This window comes from Pogoniulus pusillus, chromosome 6 (genome assembly GCF_015220805.1).
Source record: "Pogoniulus pusillus isolate bPogPus1 chromosome 6, bPogPus1.pri, whole genome shotgun sequence".
Classification (NCBI taxonomy): Eukaryota; Metazoa; Chordata; class Aves; order Piciformes; family Lybiidae; genus Pogoniulus; species Pogoniulus pusillus.
In genome coordinates this window covers 18116383-18126854 of record NC_087269.1, presented here as the reverse complement: position 1 = coordinate 18126854, position 10472 = coordinate 18116383, and the positions used below count along the sequence as shown (strand labels likewise).

The 10472-nt window shown below is 40.6% G+C and overlaps 1 protein-coding gene across 2 annotated transcripts in view; it reads left to right on the top strand.

Annotated features, from left to right (window-relative positions):
• The first annotated feature begins 1358 nt into the window (after positions 1–1358).
• Positions 1359–10472, top strand: part of TNKS2 (tankyrase 2) — a 28188-nt gene continuing 19074 nt past the window's right edge. The window contains exons 1-6 of one of the 2 annotated variants that reach the window (XM_064144721.1): positions 1359–1655; positions 7238–7462; positions 8323–8418; positions 8732–8768; positions 9084–9159; positions 10151–10245. In XM_064144721.1, coding sequence (XP_064000791.1) covers positions 1454–1655; positions 7238–7462; positions 8323–8418; positions 8732–8768; positions 9084–9159; positions 10151–10245 — 731 coding nt within the window. In that variant the 5' untranslated portion in view covers positions 1359–1453. The remainder of the gene's footprint in view (positions 1656–7237; positions 7463–8322; positions 8419–8731; positions 8769–9083; positions 9160–10150; positions 10246–10472) is intronic. The other variant, XM_064144722.1, reaches the window with a different exon arrangement.

Below are 10472 nucleotides of genomic sequence, written 5' to 3'. Positions count from 1 at the left end.
CACCTGCCTTGCCTGCCACTGGAACAGCAAACTACTGACCTGCTGAACAAACTTTTCCCAAGTGTTTTATTATGCTACAAGGGGAAAAACAAATTTAAAAATTACCAAATGAATCCTCTAGCCTAGTCCCTTCTAAGCACAAGGTTCCACATCAAGCTTCTTAGGCTTTCAAGAGAGAAAGATGCTTTCTTATTACTGTCTACAACTACCTGAAGGGGCATTGTAGCCAGGTGGGGGGTGGCCTCTTCTCCCAGGCAACCAGCAATAGAACAAGGGGACACAGTCTCAAGTTGTGCCAGGGTAGGTATAGGCTGGATATTAGGAAGAAGTTCTTCCCAGAGAGAGTGATTTCCCATTGGAATGGGCTGCCCAGGGAGGTGGTGGAGGCACCGTCCCTGGGGGTCTTCAAGAAAAGCCTGGATGAGGCACTTAGTGCCATGGTCTAGTTGATTGGTTAGGGCTGGGTGATAGGTTGGACTGGATGATCTTGGAGGTCTCTTCCAACCTGGTTGATTCTATGATTCTCTTCCTAAACCTTGAACGGGTGAAGTTCACCAACAGTACTTCCCAGCACGTCTTCTGAGGTTAAGAAGGAAAACTAATTTATATCGTATCATTCCCGTTGCATGCTTATTATGTACTTAACTATTCTGATCAGGATGTTTTGCTATGTAAATAACTACATAGAGATTGTAGGTGACGAGCACCAAAACGCAGTGCTGCACGTTTACAGAACTGTCATCTCTTAAGCGACGTTACTGTAACCAGCAAAGGGGCATTTCTATTATTCTGGGGAAAACTGCTAGCTCGACATTTGATTTTTACGTGTTGTAAATCTTCTCCTTAAAAAGGAGTCGGCAGCAGACTAAAGGCGGCATACGTGAGCAGTATGTTTTGCCTCGCTTCCTCCCCGGCTTTGAAATGTGTGTTGAAAAACTATTTCGCATTAACGGGCATCCAGTTTGAGACTTTGTTCGCAGCAGTAAAGGCAGTCGAGGACGAAAGGAGAGACAAAACCGGGTAAGAAGAATGCCCTGAAGTTTAAATGGCCGGCAGACTAGGCGCTCGGCGGCTCCCGGCCTCAGCGATGAACGCCCGTCCTAGCAGCGCCCTCCAGAGCGCACAACACAGCAACCCAGCGGTACCGCGCGGCGCGCACCTCCCCAGCCCCCAGCCTGGCCTACAACCTCCCAGAGCTCCCGGCGGGCCTCCAATAGCACTGGCAGTAGACAAGCCCGCCCCTACCAGGAGGCGCCCGCGCAGTGGGACACGCAGCGGTGCTGCTGCCGCCGCCGTCGCTCCTCCCGCACCCCTCTGCTGCCATGCGCCGGGGCCAGCGCCGCGCCCAACGCCCCGCCCAGCGCCGCGTGCGGGGGCTGACGTCGCGGGGAGCCGCGGCCTGTGAGCAGGGCGGCGGGGGCTGCTCGGCCGCCTCCGGCGGGCCCGGCTCGGGATGGCGGGGAGGCGGTGTGCAGGCGGAGCGGCCGCGTTGGCGGAGGTGCCTGGCTGCGGCGTGGCAGTGGAGCCGGCTCGGGAGCTCTTCGAGGCGTGCAGGAACGGTGACGTGGAGCGGGTCAAGCGGCTTGTGAGGCCCGAGAACGTGAACAGCCGGGACACGGCGGGCAGGAAGTCCAGCCCGCTGCACTTCGCCGCAGGTACCGGCCTGAGGGGCCGCCTTTACGGTCTCTGTGGGGAACGGGGAGTTCGGGAGTTGTCTCGCCGGACGTCAGGCTCGCTGCTGGGCCGTGTACCTTCTCCTCTTTCTCGACGCTGGTGGGGGCAGGGCCAGGCTGGGCCGCGGAGGAGCACGGGTGCTTGGCCTTCCCTCCAGCCCCCATCCGTAGGCTGAGGAGTTTGGGCGCTGCGTGGCTGTCGGAGGGTTTCCCCGACCCCCGTGTGCCCGTCCCGTGGCGGTGGCCGTGATTCGGTGCTACCCACGCGGTGGTGGTTGCTGAATGGTACATAGGTGGCGGCTTGTTTCTGTCTTTTGTTTGTTTGTCTGTAAAAATAAGCCTCAGCTGGTATTGAGGACATCTGAACAGGGTTTGAGGCTATTCCATGTGAGCTTTGACAGGTGATATGTGCCCCAGGTATTGCTTCCATTGATTTCAGCAGGCCTGCTCATTTCTAGAATTTTGGTCATGAAAAATGTCTGTTAGACAACACAGTTCTGAACTTTCTGCGTTCTTATCTTTAACAAATAGACTTTGTTAATTCGGGATTTAAATATGCAAACAGATGACATCACAGAACAACTGCTTTCGCTGGCAGCAGGCCGGAAGATTGTATCCCACCTTCTCAGACAAAGACCTGATTGTGACTGTTGTTTTCGTGTTGTTTGTTTTGATTTGATTACGGCTTTGGGTGTAAGACCCCAAGGCTGTCAGGCTGCAGAAGACATCAGCTTCTTTTAGCTAAACTATGGATTTAAAATAAGCATGTTTGTTTCTTGGCTCAATTGTTTTGGAAATGGCTTTTGCTGAAGGTGTCCTTTTTTCCCTATTCAGTAGACTTAACAGGTCTAAGTTCTTGAAAGCCTTTTCAGGACAGCTGCATTTCACATATTTAAGAAACTTGATCAACAAGAGACCCCAGGAGACAACTTTAAATATCCTGTTAGAAAACAATTTTACAAGGATCTTTTTATATTCAGCAGTCCTGCCTATTCACTAACTCTGAACTTCTAAACAAATTAGTTTATTTTACAGCATTTTGGAGAAGTGAGAGGTTTTCTGTTTATTTAATTTTTTTGTGCGGTGTAGTGACCTAGTTGATCCTGGACAGTAGTCTGTCTTGACTTCAAGAATCAGAACTGATCTACAGAAAGCTTTTTCTCTTAAAAAAATGGATTCACCTAAGTTCATGTTAGACTTCTAATGTTAAACTGATTGCTGTGTAAATGGAAGAAGCCATTACCATGCTTGTGTCTACTTCAGATTTGATAAAGAGAAATGCCAAAAGTTTCTAGTTAAAATGTGACATGAAATACTCGTGCCATTTCTTGATTTAATACTCTAGCACTGCTTCAGGTAGGACTCTGATTGTCAGCCTACCTGCAATCGACCTAGTGTGAAATGTGGACATAAGTAACTCCTGGATTTAGGGGTTCCTGGTTTCATTGAGTTTTGTTTTGTTTTTTCTCTGTTACTCACAGTTGAGTAATACTAGTTTCTTTTGGTTTTTGCCTTGAAAGGAATTACATTCCAGGAAGTAAAAGCAAAAGTCTGTTGTATTCTGCTTTGTTTAGCCTGGGTGGCTAGGTGTTCTTGGAGAGTACATTACAAAACTTCGCTGACTGGTTTCATTCAATTTCCAGACTTTCTTCTATGGAATAGGTGGAGCTAAAATATGAAGATAGGTTTAATATTGTCCTTTTCTTAGAGACAGTCTGGAATGTGAACTTGGATTCCATTTTTTAAGTCTTTTCCCAGATCTTTTGTCGCAATTTAAGAAATAAAGCAAATTCCCCTTTTTTCCCGTGTATTATTTTGTAAAGGTGGATTTTAAAATATATTAAAATATATTTTAAGAAATACAGCAAGCTCTCCCTGGGCATGTGTTATTGTTAGAAGTAATACAAATTGGAATCTTGGTGGAGATTTCTCTTTGGATTTTGTAGTACCCAGTCGTGTGTGTGGTAGGTGAGTTTTACTGAAACTTAAGAGCCCACTGCCCTTTGCAAAACAGTAGGCTCAGACATCTCTCACTGTAAACTGCAGTTGTTTTCATCGTGGCGTATGTAAAACTTGAAAGTATCATAAGGTTTTAGGGGCTTGCCGTGCACCAGAATATGCTTCCTGCAGACTAAGATTCATTGAAAAAATTAATGCCTGGAGCAGGGGAGGATAAATCGAAGCTCAGTTGTTTTCTAGGTTTTTGACACATCAAAATTTAGGTGACTGTACTTTTTTATATATATATTTCTACTTGGATTAGTCACCTAGAAGTTGGTTACTTCTTGGAGAACAGCTGCTCAACTGTTACAGGTGGTAGAAGAATGTCAGCTGGAGGCCCAGAGTAGCTGGTTTACTTTGCAGTAAGAAATAAAATGTTCATGGTGATGAAACTGTTAACTTGCATAGTTGCAAGATAACCATCTGTGTTACCATTTTGTTGGTCTTTTGAAAAAAGCTCAAGAGCCAAAAAGAAACCAACCCACTCCTTAAAAATTACAGTGTTGGGTTTTTTTTTGTTAAATGTTGAAATTGTTTTCATGGACTAATGGCAAAGAGGAGCCATTACAGTAGGTAGTGATCCTCTTTCTGCTCTCAGTGAAAATGAGAGGGGAGAGAGAGACCATTGTACAGTTTGACCACCTCCTCTTTAATATCCTTTAGAAAATAATGAGAAAATACTTCTCTTTCCATATATAGTGACCTCTTCTACAGATGCTTCCAGGAGGAAGCAAGGAATCCATGCTGTGCCCTCAGTGCTGAAGAGAAATTGCAGAAACTGTCATGACATGAAATACCTCATCTTAGCATTAAAATAGAGGCAAATAGTTTAGAGGCATTGCTATACTTAGAGTATTTTCTGAATGGATGCAGGCTTTGTTGCAAGCTATGTTGCTTATGAATTCGTTATATCTGTGTTACCAAATGGAGGGTAACCAGGTGAATTCTCTGTGCCTGTAATGAGGTTTGCTGCAGCTGACAGTCAGTTATGGTACTGATTTCTGCTAAAGCTGGCATTTTATGTTCAAAAATGTGGCCATACATCAAAGCTCTGAGGGATAGGAATGCTTTCTGTACAAGAATAAGTGATGTTTAGCTACCAGACCTGTAAATTCTGGATGGTGAATTTGTTAGAGGCTTTTCCTAGTGCTACCAAAACAGTTCTGGAAAAGTAGCTTAGGAAGTACAAAGCATTTTGTCATCAAGTACCAACCTTGATGTGTTCACAGGACTTCTGACATCTGAGTATGTTCTTGAACAACTTAGCAAATTTTGAATACACATTCAAACTATAAACAGATTTTTTGGAAGTTTTGAAGGTGTAAGCAGGACACGCTGAAGAAAATTATAATATTTTATTATTAAATATAAGAATACATATCACTTTCTGTGTGGACAAAACAAGTGCATGAATATATGCTATATAGGTACTGATCTTTTTTTGGCAGCAGAAACATTCATGCATGTTCAGTGAATATAGCTTACTGTGCCTGTGCAGATGAATTGTTTTTGCATGGGCCATACACCCGATCTAGCTTTCATCTCAAGTCCCAATCTCTTCGGACAGGCAGGGTGCATTCTGTTTTAGTTATAAGATGGGTAACTCTAATATCAAGACTCAAAAGTGAGTTTTCTACAGTATGGCGTTTTATTGAAGTCAAGGTACTGGCAAGCTAAGATTTGTTTTAGTGTATTTTGAAGAGTTGAAGCACAGCACCAGTATAGTCCTGTGACTGTTAACTTGAAAGACCTCATGTTCATTCTGGGATTAAAAAGTTTCACATAAAATTGTTCAAGTAATAATCAGAAATCAATAGGGAATGTACCAGACTTTGAGAGAAGAGGAGGAAAGATAGAATTTAACAATGGCTTTTCTGAATACCTTTCCTGATCTCTCTATCTTTGGCATGGGCAGCTCATATACAGCAAATAGGATCCAGCAATTGTGTAATAACAGCAGTGTTTGGATTTTGAGGATTTCAGCTGTGGCTATGTGGGAAAAGGTTTTACTAAAAGTAACGAATGTACTATGGAAAAGTTCAGGTGCAGTTCAATCTGAGGAGGTCATTTGCAACTAAAATGCTGACACTTTTATGCTTTTGTGACTTTGTCATTCAAATGTTGTGTAGTTATCACAAATAAGCATAATTTCTAAGTTACAGTTGCAGGGACTTAAACCTGCCTACTGATGTTCCCTGGATTTGTAACAAAATTTACTTTGCTACAGTCTTGAGTGTCACTAGTTTTGACACCTGTGTGATGATTCATTCTGAGGAAAAAGCTCAAGACTTCATCCCTAACTAGTATTTGATCTCTTCAGGAGAATGATTTGTAACTCAGATATTTAAAGCAAGGAGGGCCAACTCCTGCACACAGAAGTTGTTTCCCAGAAGGTAATTGGCACAAGTGTGATAGATTCCAAAATATGGCTTTTCACTGCTCTGATAACTCTCTCCTAAAGAAACCTTCAGGAAACATTTGAGGGATTTCTCTATGCAGTGGCCTTTGTAACATAACCAGATGGGCATAATGCAACAAGCTAAAGTCTTAAGTCTTTCTGGCCTCTTGTGCAGATACTAGTGAAAACATAGATACATTTTCCATGTCCTGGTCTATTTGCTGTTATGTAAATGTGCAAGGCACAGCTGACATTAAGCAACAGTAGATACGGAATTGACATATAAGAGCAATTACCTTATTCATCATGTTTTTCTAAACAAGCGGGCATTTTTTACTATCTACTGACTTGAATGACAGGTTTGTAAAAATAGAAGGGCCTAAGAATATGTGAGTGCATTTTTGCGCTTCAGTCCTGACCAAATAATTTTGAGGCATCACTGAAAATAGACATGAATATCTTTCAGTTATGGTTGTGCATACTCTCATAATAAATTTCTTCAGAAAAGGATGATCTTGGGTCAATTTCCTATGTCCCTATGTGTGTTCTTACATGATCATTCAAAGATGGAAACTGCTCACGTTAATTATTCTTTAGAAAGCCAGTAGCATGCATCTAGTTTTAACCTGATGGTGATGCTGATTACTTGCTTTTTTTAAAAAAATGGGCAACATTTTTCTGTAAAATACATCTCATGTTCTAGGAGTATCTTTTTAAAATCCTAGAATCTGAGTTATGCATGCATTGGCTGGTAGCCAGTCTCATCATAACTGTTCCCAGGGCTCATCTATTGGTGCATCCACAAACTGACTGCGGTTGGCAGAGTGTTGTAGAAAATATTGTGCAGTTTAATACCCCTATAAAATAACTGAAGAAGAGGGTTTTGTTGTCAGTGTTTGGTTCTTTTTTGTTTTCAGGAAGCTGTTGACTCATGGGACACCTAGCAAAATATTAATTCTTTCAGTATTCTTGAATATTATTTTTCTATTGATTTAATGTAATGTTTAGAGGTTTAAAACATACCATTTGCCTGTAAATCTCCTTAGATGTGACTTTTATATAGAGTGGTTACTGTTATTTAAGTTTGTTGTTTTAATCTGTGTATGTTGGACACAGAATTCTCTTAATCCCAGCCTTACCCATTTTCTCCTTTCATCTCTTCCAGGTTTTGGTCGAAAGGATGTAGTTGAATATTTACTTCAAAGTGGTGCCAATGTCCACGCACGAGATGATGGAGGCCTTATTCCTCTTCACAACGCTTGCTCTTTTGGTCACGCTGAAGTTGTCAACCTTCTCTTGCGGCATGGTGCAGATCCTAATGCTCGGGATAATTGGAATTACACTCCCCTTCATGAAGCTGCCATTAAGGGCAAGACAGATGTCTGCATTGGTAATTTCCTCCTGCTTTTCCTGTGACTGGTCATTTCTTTCCACTGTGAAAAATGGAGTCTTTTTTAAGACTGATTTGACTCTATGAAGTATAAGGATTAAAACTAAAAATCCTTCATAGACTCATATGCCAGTTTTCTAAGAAGTGAGATTTCAGAATTGCATTTTTTTATAATTGCCTGAGTATGAAAGCTTACATTGGCATCATGGAGAAGAAGCTTTGGTGTGACATGACAGAGCTCTTCTTTTTCATCCTAAACTCTTACACTGCCTTTTACTGCTACTCACAGTGCAGTGGAAAGAACAGAACTGGGTTTAATTAATTTAGTCTGTCTCTATTTGCAGCCATGTTAGTTAAGCATAGGAGCTAAATTTTTGTTATGTTGACTTGTTTTGCCTACGCTGTTCTTAAGAGCTAGGAAAAGGTAGGTGGTTTGATATGTGGTGGAAAAAAATTGTTATGTATGTTATGTAAAATTATCATTAATAAAGAGCACATCTGTAGAGTCATGTAAAACATTGTGTGCCCCCAGTATGAGTGCAAGATGCATGGCCTACTACTGCTATATACAGTAGGGTGTAGTCATTTAGGGATTTGAGGCAGCTTGCTCTGGACCTGATGGGAAGTAGCTGCTGTTTTTTGTGGTGTTCCATTTCAGCTCTGCTTTTTTCTTGCGAAATATGTCCAGGCATGTTTCACTAGTTAAACAGATGACATTGAGGAATTCTGACACTAAAAATTTGAGATGGGAAATTAGTACCAGTAACTGGATGTTTTGTTGCTTGAGGCTTATAGTAATGATAGGTCTCATAAACCCTATCTTAGAGAATTTTCTCATGGAAAACTTTGATGTTTTGTAGTACTGCTGCAGCATGGTGCTGAACCAACCATTCGGAACACAGATGGAAGAACAGCTTTGGACTTAGCGGACCCATCTGCAAAAGCAGTACTGACTGGTACGTGATAATCTTTAATTTGACTGCTACCAGTCACAACATAATCTAATGTGATACAGTATTTCAGGTTTTGTCTTTCTGATATCAGTTTAACTTCTCTCTGTTTTATAATTCTAAATAGAAATACCCATATGGCCTTCATCATCTCAATTGTAAGATGTCTTCTGATTAAATAGTTTATTTTGTTAGTTCAGTAATGGATTGTCACATTTTTAGCAGTTTATGTCCTCAAAACCTTTGTAAAAGAGAGTAGTGAACTTCACGTGTGTAGATCTTTATTTAACAACTAACGAAACCTCCTTTTGTCTTACAGGTGAATATAAGAAAGATGAACTCTTAGAAAGTGCCAGGTATGCATGTTTGGAAGACCTGGAGTTCAGTGTTATTTTCAGCATCGTATGTAATGAATATATACATGTATATAGCCTTTAGAGCTGGCACTCTGATGTAGATGCTCAGCTTCGGCTGTTATCTATAAATAAAGCTACAAAAATAGTTACTTTTTAATTTAATTTTATTTTATTGATGACAGTAGAGGAGTGAATGTATTACTTCTGAACAAATATGAACATTATAGCAAGGAAAATGTAAGAGCATAATCAGCCACTGAAAACTGGAATAAAATATTTCAGCCTCTTCAATCTCTTTTTTTTTTTTTTTTACAGGAGTGGAAATGAAGAAAAAATGATGTCTCTACTTACACCATTAAATGTTAACTGTCATGCAAGTGATGGCAGAAAGGTATTTCAGTTTAAAATGTGATTTTAAATTAGTTTCCTCTTATGTGTTCCTCAGTGTTTGACTGGATTTTGAGACTGTTAAACAGAATCTATTTTACATAACATGTACGGGGAAATAAGACTGATAGGAGCCAGCTGATTTTTTTGTTTCATTTTTAGCCTTAAAAGAACTATGTGGGTATTACTATCTAGGAGCAATAACAAGCACATTTTTAATTGGAACTTCTGGTTGGCCAGTCTTGTCATAGACTCTTGTCACTATCACAGAGATACACTTAGGCTTCTCATTTGCCATGCAGTCTAGGAAAATTGCTGTTGCTGTTTTGGAAACAATCTGATCGTCACTATAAGTCCTGGTAAAAAAATATGTGAAAATGTTCAAAATCTGCAGTCTAGAAAATCCTAGTAATCTCCTGGGTTTATCCCCTAGCCTATCAAATGTTCAGATTATTTGGTATCAATTTGAAGTATTGTTTTAACTGTTCAAGGCCTTGTGGTGAGATAAGTGGATCTCCAAAACACACGCGCATCTCCTTTTTTTTCACTCGCCATGGGAACCGTACAAACCCATTTCAGTTGATAAGTTAGGCAAGTGAAGAGGGTAGCATTTCTCTTCCCTAGTTTAATCTATTGATGGCCCCTCATTGCTTCTAATCATCTTTCACAAGAGGCATAGTTTGTCCTAATAAAGTGTTTATTGTTATGGTAGGCTAAAGACAAAAATGGACTGCAGGACTCAAAAGAACTTTAAGAGGACTCTTGTTGTCAGAATATATGAGTGATTTAGTACATTTAGCATTTGTGTTCATGATTGATGGCTGTGGAATAGTCAGTAAACAACATAATTATCAAATGCCTGATTCAAGTACTCTGGTTTTTTTTTTAATATTGCAAGTATTTTAAGGGCTTCAGTAATTAGTGCCAAGTTTGGGGAAAAAAATAATCCATCTTGATTTTGTGTTACTGATAACTTCTACATTCTGTCATTTCAGTCTACTCCTTTACATTTAGCAGCTGGATATAACCGTGTAAAAATAGTGCAGCTCTTACTGCAACATGGAGCTGACGTACATGCTAAGGATAAAGGGTAGGTTCTTGGGTTTTTTTTGTACAGAGTGAACAGATTTTGTTAAAAGTTGAGATGAAGTAAAGAGCAGTAATACTGTTTTATCTATGAGGAATTTGTAACTTGAGACTGATCTGCTATCTTTAACCTTTCCTTTACCAAAAAAAAATAATGCAAGGTGTACAGACTTAAAACATGAATCAGTAGATTTCAAATTGAGTTGACCATGGAAATTGATGCCTGTTGGT